Raw genomic sequence first — 18,884 nt, 5'->3', positions numbered from 1 at the left:
TGATGGCTTTGCACTTTTTCTTTACCACCCTCCTATGGCCTCCATAGCATCTCAATTTGGTTTGGTACTGTGACTCGCGTTGAAAAAACCGCTTATTTTCTTGACCGAATGGGGAACTCGGCTCTAACCAGCTTGTCTCGACGTTGAAACGAGGACGCGTGCAGACATTATTCAATATTGACCTGCAACATCACTGGATTGGGGCCACCATTCTACGTGTATAGATAGGCCAGAGGCTGCAGCTCGCTCTTTCTGAGTCTCTCTCTCTCTCTCTCTCTCTCTCTCTCTCTCTCTCTCTGCAGTCTCTCAGACTCTCACACACCCTCTCTGTGTCCGCTTGGACGAGCTTCCTTCGCATCTGCAGTCGACGGCCTTGTCATGGAAGGAGCATGGCTACTGGCACGTGGAGGTGTGGCGGTAATGGCAGCGACAGCGCTGCTCATTGCGGTGGTATTGCAGCTGGTAAGAAGGGGCAGAGGTAGCTGGAGGCTACCACCTGGGCCAAGGGGTTTACCGGTGGTAGGCAACCTGCTGGAGCTGGCGCGAGGCGAGCTGCCTCACAGGGCCATGGCCAGATTGAGCAATAAGTACGGGCCGATAATGTTCTTGAAGCTAGGAGTCGTTCCCACCGTTGTGGTTTCAGACGCAACCTTCGCCAGAGCCTGCCTGAGCGGCCCAAATGACAAAGTCTTCTGCAGCCGGCCGTCCTTGGAATTCACGCGCCGTATCGCTTTTGGCCGATCATCAGGCATATCTATGGCTCCCTACGGCGACGAGTGGCGGTATGCCCGCAAGCTGTGCACCCTTCAGCTCTTCACTTCAAAGCGCATAAGTGAGTTTGAAACTATACGGAGTAGCGAGATAATGGAGCTGATGCGCAGGATCGAGCTCCAAGCAGGGCAGCCTCTCAACCTCACTCAAGCTATTGCCAGCCTATCGGAGGGTACGATCTGTAAGATGCTTCTAGGCAAGACATTAGCAGAGATAAGCGATGCAATCCTGGGCATCGACATGGCCATGCTAGTGCATCGAATGACTGAACTCTTAATGGCGCCGATGATCGGCGACTTCATTCCAGGCTTGGGCTTCTTGGATCGGAAGCTCAAAGCTAATTTAGATGAGGTTCACGCGCAAGCCGACACTCTCATCTCTCAGCTCATTCATGAACGACAGCAACGCCCACCAAGTTCCCCCGAAGTCATTGTGGACGTCTTGCTTGAAAATCTCGACAGAGACGACGCCAAGACTATCATCATGGTGCGTTTTTTTCTCTGCGTTTACACTTTTAATGGCTAATCATAGAGAGAGAGAGAGAGAGAGAGAGAGAGAGAGAGAGAGAAAAGAGGGAGTGTCAAATAAAAATTGTATCAAAGACCCAATGCATTTTGCTTCGATTTGATTTCACAAAATCATAAATTATCCCTGCACTTTAATTATACAAAAACATCATATAGTCCACTTAATTATAAACGCACTTGCATCATGCCTTTGACTTTGAATCTAGGGAAAATTACCAAAATACTTCTCTAATTTGCGGAAATTCCCAAAACCCCCCAAGATTTTGTCCTAAATTTTCAAAATGCCCCTCTAATTTTCCAAAATTCCCTAAATACCCTTGGTTGTGGGGCTGAATTTCTCCTAAGGTAAACTTTGTCTATCAATACAAGATGCTAAAACTAGAAATTGAGTTGCTTCACTAATTTTAGACAAGGTAATTTGTGACAAGTTACATGCTAAGCACTCAGAAAAGGATCTCAATTGTCAAAAAGGAATAAAAATTAGAACCAAAATTCAATTATAACAATTCAACCAAAATAGATACAAGGGTATTTTGGAAATTTCCACAAATTAGAGGGGTATTTTGGTAATTTTCCTTGAATCTAATTGCAAACTAGGAATATCCTTCCACGGACTCACTCCAACTCTATCCTTAGGTTTCCTTTTATAGTCTCCATTTACCACAAAAGGAAAACCTATAAAAGGACTTGTTTGAAAATAATATATATATATATTTTTTAAAACTCGTCCATGGGAATGACCTTTAATGACATAGCGAGCCATCCTTTGAATTGCATCACCTATAGTGGGACTTGTTTAAAAATTAATTTTTTTTGCTTTTTCTTTAACTCCGTGAGAATGACCTCTAATGACATAGCAAGCCGTCCTTTGAATTGCAACAAAATCGTTGATTATGGCCCTGAAAATCATGACAGACTTCTAGGAGATTTTCTCGTTGTTGTGGTCTCCCCATTCAAACAGAAAAACTCACAATTGTGAGTGATTATATTAGAATGACAAACATAAAATTACAAACCAACCTCAAGCTCATGCCGAGCCTTGAGGTACTGAAATTACATAACAAGGGCTTGTTTGAACGACACGCGTCGCCCTGAGTCAGTCATCCGAGTTGTCCTTTTACCTATCACATATATAAGCTCCACACTTTCTTGCACCCAATCGTTGAGAAACTAGCCACTAGGGTATAAGCATTTGTAGGATGCTTTTGTTTCATGCTTGGCAGTTCATGCATATCATGGTTGGGAAAGAAGCAACCTAATATGGCCACTTCCAATTGTGAAGTTGATTATAGGACAATCTTTATAGCTACGGTTGAGCGTGTATGGCTCAGACGCCTTATGGCTAATTTGGGTGTTGGACATGACACTATCAACATCATCTACATTGACAATTAGAGCGCATTGACAATTGTGTACACATGCCTTCAATATGCTCAAAAAACCTCATAAAGAAAAGATCTTCCACCATCTTGGAGCCCCACTAGAGGTGGGGAAATATCACTAGCAAAAGTTCCGATGGGCCATGGAAAAAAATTTGGAGCAAGCTGAAGGTGATCAACTCATTTATGAACCAAATCTATCCATCGTCGGGTTGCTCCTAAGAATGGAAAAATGCAATTAGAATAAATTCGTGAAACCGGTGAAGAAATCCGTATGGAAAAATTACACCAAAGATTTGATACCCTGGCAATGGGATCAATGGAAATGTGCTGCTAGGCCCAAGGAGCTAAGGGCTGCTTAGCTCCTTGGGTCTAGCAACACAAGAAGTTTGACCTTGTAGTGCATGCTATTGCCAAGGTGCTAAATTATGGTCACAATTGCCAAACAAGACCATGCATGGGCCATCATGACATGGGTCATGAATGACAAAGTGAAGCTTATCTCCTAGGGGGACTTGTGGAAAGAGGTAGGAGTTCATGAAAAATTGTTGGTACCACAATGGGTCAACCTAAAACTAGCAGGTAGTAACAGGACAAGTTGGTATGCAAATGCACCAAAGTAACAAAAGCACTTGAATGGGGAGAGGCAGCCAAATATTTCAAAAACTCCATAACCCATTGGTCCCCTTGGTTCTCAAACATTGAAAAGTGATATATTGTATCCATTCTAGAGAGAAGTTTTAAAAAAAATTCAATAACAAAGGTCTTAAGGCAACACAAGATGAAAAGATGTAGATTAGTTATCCATCCCATTCAATCTAAAGAGAACGAAATGGCTACTCATCAACAAGTCGATGGTCTTCACCAAACCATAAACTAAGGAAATCTACTACAAACATATGTTCAAGATAGACTAGTTGTCTGCACTCAAAAAATAATATCGAAAGCACTGACAAGATCTTGATCAGCGTTAGTAGCAAGAAATATATGAATTAAACGACCACTCTTGCTTTAGAATATGTATATATTTTTTTCCAAACTTGATTTTCAAAACCCCTTCTATTAATGTAAGCCTACAACTTCCTAAAAAATTTAGCCCTCTTGATGAACTCACATGCTACAGTACTTATGTACTGGTTGTCCGCACTCAAAAAATAGTGGCGGAAGCACTAGCAAGAATCTAGATGGACGTCAATAGCAAGAAACATACGGGACCCTTAGTGGGCCCATATTTTCATGAATTAAATGACCACTCTTGCTTTAAAACTTGTATTTTTTTTTTTTCCAAAATTGATTTTTAAAACCAATTCTATCAATGTGAGCATATAACTTCCTTAAAATTTAAAAACCCTCTTGATGAACTCACATGCTACATTTACATATTTTAAGGTAGATCCTATAGGTTCTTATGGAAGTTACTTTGGGGTGCTCTTCCAATCGGGGTCAAGATTTAACCTAGAGAGGTAGGCTCTAATAGATGTTCAGGGTGCAAAGCGGCTAGTGAGAATTCTCTCCACTCGCTCCAAAATTGCCCAACTACGAGAGGCCTTGCAAGAAAATGATGTGAGTGGATACAAGATCTTGTTTTACAAGAAGGACCTATTCTTGGGAGAGAAGGTGTAGAAGAACCAAGCCATTCTACTTTGCACATGCATCATCGGTTCGTGTTACTTTAGATCTTGTTTTACAAGAAGGACCTATTCTTGGGTGAGAAGGTGTAGAAGAACCAAGCCATTCTACTTTGCACATGCATCATCTGCTCGTGTTACTTAAGATCTTGTTTTACAAGAAGGACCTATTCTTGGGAGAGAAGGTGTAGAAGAACCAAGCCATTCTACTTTGCACATACATCATCTGCTCGTGTTACTTTAGACAAAATTAGAAGGCAAGAAACTAGTGTATCTCTAAAAAAGACTTCTGGACTGATAGCTTCAAAGAGATTACTCAAGAAAGCAGGAAAGTGATCGTCACGGTCAAAAAACATAAGAACTCTACAGAGTGGAGTTTAGCAATTGAAGACCTCCAATCAGGGTCAAGATTTAACCTAGAGAGGTAGGCTCTAATAGATGCAATTGAAGACCTCTTGGGTGTGACTTCTACTAGTCATCAAAACATAACTATCTAAGTAGCTCTTGCATGCACAATTTGCTCGTGTATTTTATCCCTCAAGGCACCTAATGTGCTTGAGGACAATTCTTTCTAGGTTGAAATAATACATCCACAACAAAATGAGTATAAGGAAAAAAATTTGGTTCTATAAAAATTAAATCACTTTATGTGAGTATTGCAACAAATAAAATTAGACTATGATACAGAATCTCCTTTAAAGCATTATCATCACTTATATAGCTTGATCCAATATTCCTCAACTTCTTTTACTAGGGGCAAGAAATTAAACGCATGATAACTCATATACCTCTTAAATCCACACTGGCTTGATCTCCAACTAAAGAGCACAAACAAACATTGAGGTCTTTCCTAGTGGCACAACAAAAATAACAGCTTGATTTAGGCTAAGCGCGTATGGAAATTATGCGTACAATAACATTGTACATTATGGTTTGTGTGTGTGTGTGTGTGTGTGTGGCTCTACTCATCTCTCTCTCTCTCTCTCTCTCTCTCTCTCTCTCTCTCTCTCTCTCTCTCTCCACACATACATGTGATAATGTTCATATTCATAGGCATATGTTCCTATAAATAGCTCTATAAATCAATCAATACAACACATCTCTACCCTTTTGTAATTGCATTTGAACTTTTTATTTGTGAAAAAAAATATTCTATATGTCTAAACATATGTTTATGTTAAGGTAAGTAAGGAGAAGATACATAATCTCTATCTCTCTCTCTCTCTCTCTCTCTCTCTCTCTCTCTCTCTCTCACTCTCACACACACACACACACACACACACACACATATACATAAGGAGAAATTGTACACTACAAGGATATTCATTGAAGCTACATGTAAACGCTTGTAAACGTATGCAAACAAAAAAACCTCATGACACTTTGAACAGCCCAAGGAGACATTTGTTGTGCATGAAAACAAGTGTGCACATGCTTGCAAACACACATGCACACACACATGTATGATAAACACCAACTGCATTTATTAACTCTCTCCTTTTCAACACATTATACAATGCAATACATTGTTATTTCTTTTAAAGATCCAATAGCACCCCACAAACTTTTATTCTATAAAAGCATTCATTTGATTGAAAAGATACATAACTAATGGTTTGTGGTGATATGTAGTCTCAACTATGTGCATTTTTGTGTGAATAGGAGCTCATCGCAGCAAGTATTGACTCATCCAGCACTGTGTTGGATTGGGCTATGGCAGAGCTAGTGAGAACTCCACAAGCAATGAGTAGACTACAAATGGAGCTAGATTGTGTCACAAAGGGGGAGAGGAGAATGATAGGAGAGGAGGAGCTACCAAACTTGGTGTACTTGAAAGCAGTGTTAAAGGAGACAATGAGGCTACATCCACCAGGACCGCTACTAATACCACATTTGTCAATCAAAGAATGCGAGGTTGGGGGCTATAGAATCCCTAAAGGGAGTATGTTGCTACCAAATGTGTGGGCCATTGGGCGTGACCCAAAGATTTGGGAGGAGCCAGAGAAGTTCATGCCAGAAAGATTTTTAACTGGAAATCGTGAGCACGTGGATTTTCGTGGACAACACTTTGAGCTACTACCATTTGGCACAGGGAGAAGAACTTGTCCAGGATTTCCTTTAGCTTATATCTTAATCCACTCTACACTTGCCAACCTTGTCCATCCTTTTGAATGGGTTCCGGCTCATGGACACTATGTCACTGTAGATGAGAAATTTGGTATTGTCTCCACCCGTGCCGAACCTCTTATGGTCGTCCCCGAAATGCGTTGCAAAGCATAGCATTTAATGCACACTATTTGTAACGTCTAGTATAGTATGCTACCTTTGAGTAGTGTGAGGTCCATTCTTCTTGAATAGCTTTTCTAGTATAGTTCTTATGAGTCCTATGTGGTTGTTGTAAAAAGCATGCCTATGTGCATTATAAATATATGATCAAGCGTTGATACCCTGGCACGGCGTGAGGATATCTTTCTTGCAATTCTTTTTGAATGTTTAAATATATCATCGCTTGCACAGTTTGAGTATTGCTTTAATAAAAATTCACAAAAGTAAGGGTTCTATAGTAGCTTCTAAGTCATAATAGCGTTTTTTTTTGTGTGTGTGTGTGTGTGTGAGAGAGAGAGAGAGAGAGAGATTTTTAAATTACAGGCATAAATTGAACACATGGTATATAAGTTATCTATTAAGAACTTAGATTTAAGAATTGACTTTAAAGTCTTAATAGACAGCTTATAAACCAGTAGGAATGTGTCCTCCTCTAGCGCAACCTTGAAGAAGCATACGATCTGATTTCTTGGTCATACATAATAAACATCATGAATGCTCTGGGCTTTGGTCCCCACATGTGCCAAATGGTACACAATCTACGAGTTGCTATATCCTTACAACACAATTGTGGGAGCCTTCAAAGCCAGAAGGTCAATCTGAAAAGCTATCATGTGGCAACCTTGCTCGAAATGAGCATTAAGAAAGGGGACAATCAAGGCCTCTCTCTCTCTCTCTCTCTCTCTCTCTCTCTCTCTCTCTCTCACACACACACACACACACACACACACACACACACACACACACACACACACACACACACACACACAAACACAAACACACATATACATAAGGAGAAATTGTACACTATAAGGATATTCATTGAAGCTACATGTAAACGCTTATAAAAGTATCCAAACAAAAAAACTCATGACATTTTGAACAACCCAAGGAGACATGCACTTGGTGTGCATGAAAACACGTGTGCACGTGCTTGCTGTTACCATATACATGTGGTAGTGATATGTGTGAACACACTAGGACCGCCGGGACATTTTTTCCCTCTTTAGGAGGTTTTTTTCCCCCGTGCATTGTATATACGCCCATCACTCTAGGGCTATCTATCTTTCCATTGCATAGGAAAACCTTGTAGATCTTTTCACAAAGGCATTGTCTCGTGAGAAGCTTGAAGCTTTCCGCAAAGCTTTGGGCTTACTTCCCTTTGTGGACTGATCTTGTCCTCAGGGCATGGCACTTCCCTTTACTCATGTGCCATCTCTCGTTCACCGCATCACGCCAAGGGGGATCTCTCTAGGGCTATCTATCTTTCCATTCCACACTAAGTAACACACTCTCTATTGTGTGCCTTCAGCTTCCTTCGTCTTCTCCAAGCTGTGTGTGTTTCTCTACAACCCTAATTCCAACACTTGCAAACACACATGTGTAACATTTAATGGCCTAATAACTTATGTGTAGCGGAAATTAGCATGAACATAGTGGGCATTTCATTAGAATATATTCCTAATGAGAATTACAAGAGTGCTTGGGTGGAGAGAGCAACAAAAAGCATAACACCTAGTTAGATAACATCAACAATACTCTCAAAAGAGAGAGAAATTAAGCTATTGACAACAATTGAGGACCGGATTTGCATGGAGCCGGTCCCCCCTCCAAAAGGCTTTGTATTATGGTTTCTCCCATCAAGAGAGAATTGTACAATACAATTCTTTGTGTTCCTTCAAGACTAGCTAGTGCAATGAAGATGGAAGCTTCATACACCAAGCAAAACACTTAATCAAACACAACTTGAATTATCCCCGTTCTCAGACCCAAGACCTCACACACCTTGGAAGATGGTGAGAGCTAGCAGGGTATGAGAGTAGATTGAGAGGAAGAAGGAGTATCTTACGAGAAAGATGTACATCTCCTCACATAATCACTCATATTAGCATAGCTTAGCTTAATAATTAGCTTGGTAGAGGAGATGAGCATGCATTGAAGCTTGGCTCTTGGTTGGATTTGCATCCACATGCCAAGAGAGTGTTGATGTAGGCTTCTATCTCACAAGCTTGGAGTAGGTGATGAGCTCTCCATTAAAGCTTGGGAGGAGATAGAGTATTCTTCCTTCACACATGGTCAAGTGTGAGTGTGTGTGTGTCAATGCCCAACAAAAGTCAGCCCCCTCTCTCTCTTGGGCGAGCCCTTGTTGCTAATTTGGTCTGGCTTTTGCCTCATTGGACCTCCCCAAGTCAAGCCAATGGGTATTAAGCAGCATAAGTGATAGCCTTCTGACATGTGTCCCCCTTTCCCCTTTTGTGAGAGCTTTACGTAATTAAATAATTAAGCTAAACTCTCATTGGACCCCTTTGCCTCCTGGCCAATAGAAATCAGGCAAGCCATGGGGCTTCTGAATGCTCATTGGACCCTTTGGGAGACTGCCCAATAGTCTTATAGGAGACTTAATTCTCATTGGTTTCTTTTATTAAATGTTTTAAAATTAATTAAACTACATTTACTCTAGCTTAATTCTCATTGGTCCACTTCAAGGGTCTTCCAATAGGAATTGGGCACACCTTGTGGGCATCTGGCCTAGGGAGCTGACATGTGTCCCTCATTCCCTTTGTGTAAAGGGAGCCTGTGTGTGTGTGTGTGGCTTTCTCTCTCATCCCCTACCTTTGGGGCTCGCCCCCTCCCATGTAGGGATGTGCAAAGACTTTTAGGGCACACACAAAGCATCCAATTTTCCCTAGGGTTGACCTTTGGACACAACCTTTGAATTTTGGAACCTTAGCATTTTGGAAGTCTTAATGGGATGAACCTTAGGGTCTTTTAGCCCATTGTTGCACATGGCTCTTTTGCAGATGGCCCCCCCTTTGGATCCCTATTTTCCCTCCTTTGGATCCCTATTGTGACCGGTCTGCTAGCTTAACCAATATTCTAGCTTTTTCTCCCTTGGCACTTCCCCACATTAAATGATCAGTTTAATATGAGAAAATCATTTAGGAGAATTAGATATTGATTATTATGACATTACCTCTCTCTTGAAATCATAGTCATCCTCGACTATGGTGTAGAGAAGATAAAGCATATTCATGAGTCCTTTTCTTAGTGGGTAGAGGATCCCTATGTTACCCTACGACATCATTCCATAATGGATGACTAGTCCATTTGGCGCTTGAGAGCCTGAGGCTGCCGCAATCATGTCTGCACATTAGTCCTATCAGTCTTCCATAGTAGAGTGACAAGCTCTACTTGGTGTTTGGGTGACGTCGTCTCCACAAACTTGATCTAAGCATGCATACTACTTCATTTTTGTGAACAAATAAAGAAAAAGAGAGTCTTATAAGACAAAAATTTTGTTCATTTTTAACATTTTGTACATTTGCTTACTCTTGGGAAGCATTGTAAGCATTGACAAGGTTTAGGTTATCCTTTAATTGTATGCCTTGCATCCATATAGCATCTTCGAAAGGATAATTCTTAAACTTAATAAGATATCGTCGGATAGTCTTACCGCCTCTTAATACCTTGTCTTCATGTCGGAGAATGGACTCGGGCTGCAGCACCTCCTCTTGGTCCTCGATCTCCGGTGGGTCTTCAATAGTTGGTTCTTGAGGTGGCTCTCCTTTGTAAGGCTTTAATAGGCTCACATGAAAAGCATTGTGTATGAGCCAATGATTGGGCAACTTAAGTTGATAGGCCATCTCATTGATTGGCCTAAGAATCTGGAAGGGACCATAGTACCTTTTTGCTAGTTTAGCATAGTACTTTTGGTGGCCCGTAGGATTCTTGCCCGTCGTGTGCCTTAATCAAGCCTTGGGAAACTTTAACAAGACCCAATTGTTTTCTTTAAAGGCTTGGGCTCTTCTGTGCTTGTCAGCAGCAGCCTTTTGCCTTTGCTGTGAGATAGAGATAGCATCCTTAATCTTTTGGAAAGATTCTTGTAGGTCTCGGCTATACTCATCTGCAGCAAAGGTCTTCCCATGTACCTTAAGTAGCAAGGGACTTTTTGATCTTCCCTCAATTACCTCGAAAGGTGCTTTTCCTGTGGAAGTATGTACAGTGTTATTGTAAGCATACTCTACTAAGGGTAAGTACTTCTCCCATTGGGATCTTTGATCTACTTCCGTTACATAGGCTTTTAGTAGATCGAGAATGGTTAGGTTAGCTATTTCACTTTGGCCATCAGTTTATCGATGATAGGCCGAAGAGAAGTTTAGCCTTGTTCCTAAATTCTCAAAGAGACCCTTCCAGAAATTACTGGTCATTCTAGGATCTCTATCCGACACTATGGACATGGGCAAGCCATGGTACTTGAAAATTTGTGAAATGAAGAGGGTTGCCATTTGATGGGCTTTGATAGTCTTTTTGACAGGTATAAAATGAGCTTGTTTACTGAACCTGTCTACTATCTTCCATATTCCCGTATTCCCATGGATAGACTTAGGCAATCCAAAGATAAAATCCATGGATATGCTCTCCCATGGTGAATTAGGGATTGGCAAGGGTTGAAGCAACCCAAGTTGCTTCCCTCTATCAAATTTTGTCTTTTGGCATACCACACATTTGGAAACATATTCTTGTATGTTCACTTTCATGGTAGGCCAATAGAAATATGTTTCAATTCCCTTTAAGGTAGACTGAATCCCTCTATGCCCCGCATAAGGTGGAGCATGAGATTCATACATTACTTTCTCACGTAGTGAGTTAGTAACGCATAGTCTATTGCCATAGAGAAGATAACCATCTTGTAAAGTAAATGGTTCTTCTTTCTTCCCTAATGCAAGGGCTGAAATCACATCTCTAAAATCGGGATCAATAGCATACTCGTCTATCATTGAAGATAAATCATTGTGAGTTGCTATGGAAACCGCATTCACTCTCGGTCGTCTTGAGAGTGCATCTGCTACTTGATTATGCTTGCTAGCAATGTGAGCAATATGAAAATGAAATTGCGAAAGGAAATTTGCCCACCTCATTTGTTTGTCGGAGAGCTTGGTCTGTGTCATGAAGTACTTAAGACTTTGGTGATCCGTTCGTAGAATGAAAGGAGTCCCCAATAAATAGTGCTTCCATGAGTCTAAGGCATGTAGAACTGCAAGGAGTTCCTTTTCATATATGCCTAGAGCTTGCTCAACAGGGTCGAGCCTTCGACTCTCATAGCCTATGGCGTGCCCTTCTTGGAGCAAAACAGCTCCAAGGCAATCACCACAAGCATCACATTGGACCTCAAATGGTTTTGAGAGATCCGGTAGTGTAAGCACAGGTTGAGAGATAAGCTTTTCTTTAAGCTTTTCGAAAGCATTGTTCTCCTTAGCAGACCATGTATACCTAACACTTTTCTTTGTTAGATCATGTAATGGTCCCGCAATTTGTGAGAACTTTTCTATGAAGCGTCTATAGTATGCACACATACCTATAAAGCTTCTTAGTTCATGAAGATTCCTTGGTTTAGGCCATCCTTTTATTACCTCTAACTTGGATGGATCCATTTGGATGCCATCTTGAGAGATAATGTGACCTAAATACTGAATCTCTTGCAAGAAAAATTCACTTTTCTTTCGATTAACATAAAGTTTATTCTCTCTTAAAACTTGAAATATTACCTGGAGGTGTTGCTTGTGTTCCTCCAATGAATTAGAGTAGATGATAATATCATCAAAGAACACTCCAGTGAAGGTTCGATGAGGCCTGAACAGCTTCTCCATCAAGCGGTTGAATGTGGCTCGTGCATTGGTCAAGCCAAAAGGCATGACAATGTATTCGTAAAGACCAAATGTAGTATGAAATGCGGTCTTTACAATGTCTTGATCAACTATCCTTATTTGATGATAGCCACTTTTTAGGTCAATCCTACTGAAGTAGGGAGATCCTTGTAGCTTATCAAATAGGTCTTCTACCCGTGGAACGGGAAACCTATTCTTGATAGTGATCCTATTTAGTGCTCTATAGTCGACACACATACGATATGTGCCGTCTTTCTTTTGCACTAATAGCACAGGTGAGCAAAATGGAGATGAGCTAGGCCTAACCATGCCCTTCTCAACTAACTCATGCACTTGCCGCATAATCTCCTCTTGTTGAGCTTGAGAAACTCTATAAGGAGGTTTGTTAGGCGGTGAACTTCCTGGAAGAAGTTCAATTGCATGGTCATCATTACCTCGTTTAGGAGGTAGCTCACAAGGGATGTCGTCAATAAAAACATCTTGAAACCCCTTGAGAAAATTGGATAACTCTAATTCCTTTTGGTTGCTTTTATTTTCTTTTGCTAAAGCATTAGGTTCATTTTGAGAATCTTTAACAAAAATCATGTACACGGAAATAGAGCTCTTTATTGACTTGTTGAAAGCTGGTGTATGTACAATGGGGATGGTGTTACCCATCTCCTTAGCATCTATATACATGTCTTTTTCCCTGAACTTAAAGGAGATTCTCCTTTCAGGAAATTTAACATCGGCAGCCAGGCGGTCAAACCAAGGTGACCCTAGGATTACATCCTCATGCTTGAGAGGAGAGATAAAGAAGTCCTCTTTGTCCACATAGCCTTGGACATGAAGCCTCAATTTCCCGATTAAGGGAGTGACTGAAGCTTCTTGCCCCTTGAAGGCACTGTCTGCGGGTAGGATATCTCCCATCTCGTAGGATTGTATGCCTAGCTTGGTGGCTAACTCCATAGCTATGAAATTGTGAGTAGAACCTGGGTCAAAGAGAATAAAAGCATCATGTTCTCTTACCTTTCCCCAAGCATGGCATAGAGGAGATCCTTTGTGGTGAGTTTGGTGAGTCTCCTCCTCTTGGATTTCAACCAAAGAAGCTCTAGGAGGATCTTGGCGGTTGTTCTTTTGGGGACAAGCGCGGTACGCATGCCCTTGGTCGCCGCACTTGAAACACCGGTTATCCTTACGATAACACTCAAGCTCTTCAGGAGAGAGTTTATTCTTTCCTTTGTAAACTCCCTTCTCTTTAGCTTTGTTGGAATTTCCCTTAGGAGACTTTTGGACATTGTCCTTCCCCTTAGGCTCATTGGAACCCTTGTTTTCCGGGGGCTTGTTATTTCTTTTACCCCCCGTTTGGAAATTGATTCGAGAGGCCACCATAGTATGGTGTATTACCGCCGATATGGTACGTGGCCTTTGGGAGTTGACATACTCCGCCATTTCTTCGGTTAAGCCCGCACAAAATTGTTGCTTTTGCTCTCCAAAATCCAACTTTTTGAAGACAGTGGCTTTGAGTTGTAGGTCCCAAAACTTGTCTACATATTTGTGGATGGATTCATTGGGAGAGAGCTTTAAGCTTCGCCATTCGGTGAGTACTTTGTCTTTGGCATCGGTGGCCAAAAACTGCTTCATAATGGAAGCTCTTAAAGCCTTCCATGTTCGTGGAGCTTCACCGTTGGCTCGTAGGCTAGACCACCATTGTCTGGCGGACTTTTGAAAGTGCATAGCTACATGGCGTAGCTTAGAGGACTCCGTGAAGCCCTCATCTCCAAACGCCGCATCGAATTGCTGGATAAAGGCCAAGACTTTGTCCGTAGCACCGAAGGTGCCATCATAGGTAAGGAAAGAGATGCTCTTCCCTCCCTCTTTGAATTTCTTCAGCTTGGACGACCTCTTCCATGCGGCATAGGATTTCCTATGGCCTCTTCTTTTTGATGGTTCAAAAGTTGCACCATCACTTTCTTCAAAAGGTGAAGAATTTGAAGAAGGTGGAGAAGAGGGTGACCTCTTTCTCGCCTTTTTCTTGTCTTGATCTTTGTCGTCTTCACCATAGCTTTCATAAGAGGAAGAGGATGAAGAAGATGGAGAAGAGGGTGTCCTCTTTCTCACCTTTTTCTTCTCTTGCTTTTTATCATCCCTCTTTGAATTGTGGTGAGGAGAAGAATACGATGGTCTTCTCCGCTTTGGTGGTGACGGAGAGCGTTTAGCCCACCGTCTTCGTGGAGCCATCTCCGCGTAGGTGGCGGGAGACTCGCTTCTTTCTCGTTCCTTCGGTGGAGGCTCTTGAGTTCTCCTTTGGGAAGGAGATGCATCATCAAGAAGTAAATTCTTGAGCCCTTCATATGGATTCTCTTCTTCTTCCCGAATCGGAGAGAGACCTCTTTTGGTAGTCTCACAAGGAGGCTTCCTAGGTGTTCTCTCGTCATGGTGATGAGCTTGAAGAATCCCGTGAGCACGGAGCTGCCGTTGCACTTCACTTTGGAGAGATGGATTGCCCATGGCTTGTTGAAGCCTAGAAACAAGATAGTTCACAAGCATTGAAGCATCATTAGTAGCTTGCTCATGAGCAAAATCAAAGTTATCAACATTAATTTCACTCTCTTTACTATTGTCAGCCATTCTAACAACTTTTAGGTGTAAACTTTTTAGGTATACTTTGGCACTTCAAGCCCTAGTTGCTACTCCTCTTTACCCCTTTAGAAAAAGCACTCAAGCTACTGTACCCGCAGCTCGAATACCATTAATTGCAAGGAATAGAAGAGAGGGTCTTTCGACACCAAAACAGCACTGGCTCCTGTCAATCTTCTAATAGCTCAATAGTGGTTAAGCCGTAGGCAAGCCCTGTAGGACTCCACTATTAAGACCATAGCTCTCGACGGTGATGCCCCGTTAACTGCACAAAGGCATGCGCACTGCAAGGCTGAAAAATCCCTATTCTACTTACTCACAGGCAATTAATAATACCAACCATTTGTAGCTAGCTTGAGGACCTCCCTTCTTGAGCAAGAAAAGAGAAACCTAGAGCTTTGATACCAATGTAACATTTAATGGCCTAATAACTTATGTGTAGCGGAAATTAGCATGAACATAGTGGGCATTTCATTAGAATAGATTCCTAATGAGAATTACAAGAGTGCTTGGGTGGAGAGAGCAACAAAAATCATAACACCTAGTTAGATAACATCAACAATACTCTCAAAAGAGAGAGAAATTAAGCTATTGACAACAATTGAGGACCGGATTTGCATGGAGCCGGTCCCCCCTCCAAAAGGCTTTGTATTATGGTTTCTCCCATCAAGAGAGAATTGTACAATACAATTCTTTGTGTTCCTTCAAGACTAGCTAGTGCAATGAAGATGGAAGCTTCATACACCAAGCAAAACACTTAATCAAACACAACTTGAATTATCCCCGTTCTCAGACCCAAGACCTCACACACCTTGGAAGATGGTGAGAGCTAGCAGGGTATGAGAGTAGATTGAGAGGAAGAAGGAGTATCTTACGAGAAAGATGTACATCTCCTCACATAATCACTCATATTAGCATAGCTTAGCTTAATAATTAGCTTGGTAGAGGAGATGAGCATGCATTGAAGCTTGGCTCTTGGTTGGATTTGCATCCACATGCCAAGAGAGTGTTGATGTAGGCTTCTATCTCACAAGCTTGGAGTAGGTGATGAGCTCTCCATTAAAGCTTGGGAGGAGATAGAGTATTCTTCCTTCACACATGGTCAAGTGTGAGTGTGTGTGTGTCAATGCCCAACAAAAATCAGCCCCCTCTCTCTCTTGGGCGAGCCCTTGTTGCTAATTTGGTCTGGCTTTTGCCTCATTGGACCTCCCCAAGTCAAGCCAATGGGTATTAAGCAGCATAAGTGATAGCCTTCTGACATGTGTCCCCCTTTCCCCTTTTGTGAGAGCTTTACGTAATTAAATAATTAAGCTAAACTCTCATTGGACCCCTTTGCCTCCTGGCCAATAGAAATCAGGCAAGCCATGGGGCTTCTGAATGCTCATTGGACCCTTTGGGAGACTGCCCAATAGTCTTATAGGAGACTTAATTCTCATTGGTTTCTTTTATTAAATGTTTTAAAATTAATTAAACTACATTTACTCTAGCTTAATTCTCATTGGTCAACTTCAAGGGTCTTCCAATAGGAATTGGGCACACCTTGTGGGCATCTGGCCTAGGGAGCTGACATGTGTCCCTCATTCCCTTTGTGTAAAGGGAGCCTGTGTGTGTGTGTGTGTGGCTTTCTCTCTCATCTCCTACCTTTGGGGCTCGCCCCCTCCCATGTAGGGATGTGCAAAGACTTTTAGGGCACACACAAAGCATCCAATTTTCCCTAGGGTTGACCTTTGGACACAACCTTTGAATTTTGGAACCTTAGCATTTTGGAAGTCTTAATGGACTGAACCTTAGGGTCTTTTTAGCCCATTGTTGCACATGGCTCTTTTGCAGATGGCCCCCCCTTTGGATCCCTATTTTCCCTCCTTTGGATCCCTACTGTGGCCGGTCTGCTAGCTTAACCAATATTCTAGCTTTTTCTCCCTTGGCACTTCCCCACATTAAATGATCAGTTTAATATGAGAAAATCATTTAGGAGAATTAGATATTGATTATTATGACAACATGTATGATAAACACCAACTGCATTTATTAACTCTCTCCTTTTCAACTATAGAAAAACAACACATATACAATGCAATACATTTTATTTTCTTTAAAGATCCAAATATCACCCACATATTTTTATTCTATAAAAGCATTCATTTAGTTGAAGAACTACATAATTAATGGTTTGTGGTGATATGTAGTCTAAACAATGTAATGGAATTGGCCTATTTAACTTGAGAGTATTTTTGAAAAATGACTTTGTGAGCATAGCGGGTGAACATAATTGAAGATAGCAACATAGTCATAGCAATTAGTTAACTTGGCATGAACAATACTTTTGCAAGAGAGAGAATTTAGAGAACATGACAACAATTGAGGACCGGATTTATGCGGAGCCGGTCCCCCCTCCAATAAGCATTTGTATTATGACTTCTCCCATTGAGAGAGACTTGTTACAATACAATCTTTGTGTTCGTTGTGACCTAGGTGATGCAATGAAGATGGAAATCTTCATGCATCACAAGCATAGCATGAACTTGACGAAAGCTTTAACTATCCCAAGCCTCAGTCCCAAGACCTCAAACACCTTCAAAGGTGGAGAGAGCTAGCAGGGAATGAGGGTAGGGAAGAGGAAGAAGAAACATTTCGTAGGAGAAAGAATTAGTTCCTCACTTATCATTACTAGCATACATAATAGTATAGTAATGAAGAAAAAGGAGATGGCAAGCTTAAGCATTGAAGCATGGATCTTGGTTGGATTTGTACTCCATAGCCAAGAGTGTTGGTGTAGGATCTCAACCTCTACTTGCTTGGAGAAGGAGAGGGAGCTCTTGCACTTTGCATAGCACACAATGAGAGTGTTTGTGAGTGTGTGTGGGTGAGTATACCCCCTAAGAAACCCCCTAGCTTGCTTGGGTCGACCCCCCCCCCCCCTGTAGCTCATGCTTGAAGCTCATTGGGCCCCTCCAGGCCTAGAAAATCATAGCCAAGAGTGTTGGTGTAGTATCTCAACCTCTACTTGCTTGGAGAAGGAGAGGGAGCTCTTGCACTTTGCATAGCACACAATGAGAGTGTTTGTGGGTGTGTGTGGGTGAGTATACCCCCTAAGTAACCCCCTAGATTTCTTGGGTCACCCCCCCTTGTAGCTCATGCTTGAAGCTCATTGGACCCCTCCAGGCCTAGCCAATCACAAGCAGGAGGCATTACAAGTAGAAAGGGTAGGCTTGGGACAAGTGTCCCCCTTTCCCCTTTGAGAGGGAGGACTTGATAAATGAAAAATCAATTGATTAAATCTCCTAAAATATCATTGGAGCCCTTGGGTGGCCAACCAATAGGCTTGAAGCACACCATGAGGGCAACATGAGGAGGAACTTAACAAGTGTCCCTTCTGCTTTCTTTGTACCATGCATGCCTAGTGTGAGTGTGTGGGTGTTCTCTCTCATCCCCCCTCATGTAGGGCTCGTCCCCTTCTTGTAGGGATTGAATATTTGACTTTTTGACACTTCAAGCCCCTCATGCATAGGCCCTGTTCCCACCACAAGCTTGGCCGTTCAGCACTTTAAGCTTGGGCTGGGTTCTCACCTCAAGTGCAACCCTAGCATCTCAAGCATGTCAAGCACCTCAAGCATCTCAATCATCAAGCAACTCAAGCATCTCAAGCACCTCAATCATCAAGCACCTCAAGCACCTCAGTCATCAAGCATGACAAGTAAGACAAGCACCTCGATGGGTCAGGTTCCCGCCTCAAGCTCAGCCCTTGCTTACCTAAGGTCAAAGGACTTTTACACACATTATTGGAGGTCTTCAATGAAGCTAACCCATTGGAGGTCTTATGATCCATTGGTTAGCCTTGCTCTTTGATAGACCAGCTCTCATTTGGGCCCCTTTACCATTGGCCCGTGTTGAGATAGATCTATAAGCACATGTCTATATCTTAACCCTTGTTCCCGTTTATTCTCCCACATTAAGTGATCGGTTTAATAT

The 18,884-nt window shown here is 42.0% G+C and overlaps 1 protein-coding gene across 1 annotated transcript; it reads left to right on the top strand.

Moving 5' to 3' along the window:
* The first annotated feature begins 260 nt into the window (after positions 1-260).
* LOC147420096 (cytochrome P450 71AU50-like) lies at positions 261-6,754 on the top strand. The gene is made up of 2 exons (XM_086504334.1): positions 261-1,257; positions 5,968-6,754. Exons 1-2 carry the CDS (start codon positions 379-381, stop codon positions 6,583-6,585), a joined length of 1,497 nt encoding a protein of 498 aa, XP_086360460.1. The 5' UTR covers positions 261-378; the 3' UTR covers positions 6,586-6,754.
* Positions 6,755-18,884: the final 12,130 nt, after the last annotated feature.

The sequence above is a fragment of the Adiantum capillus-veneris genome, chromosome 28, assembly GCF_014529385.1.
Source record: "Adiantum capillus-veneris isolate H3 chromosome 28, ASM1452938v2, whole genome shotgun sequence".
Lineage (NCBI taxonomy): Eukaryota > Viridiplantae > Streptophyta > Polypodiopsida > Polypodiales > Pteridaceae > Adiantum > Adiantum capillus-veneris.
Note: the sequence above shows the minus strand (reverse complement) of the source record. Positions and strands in the feature narration are given on the sequence as shown.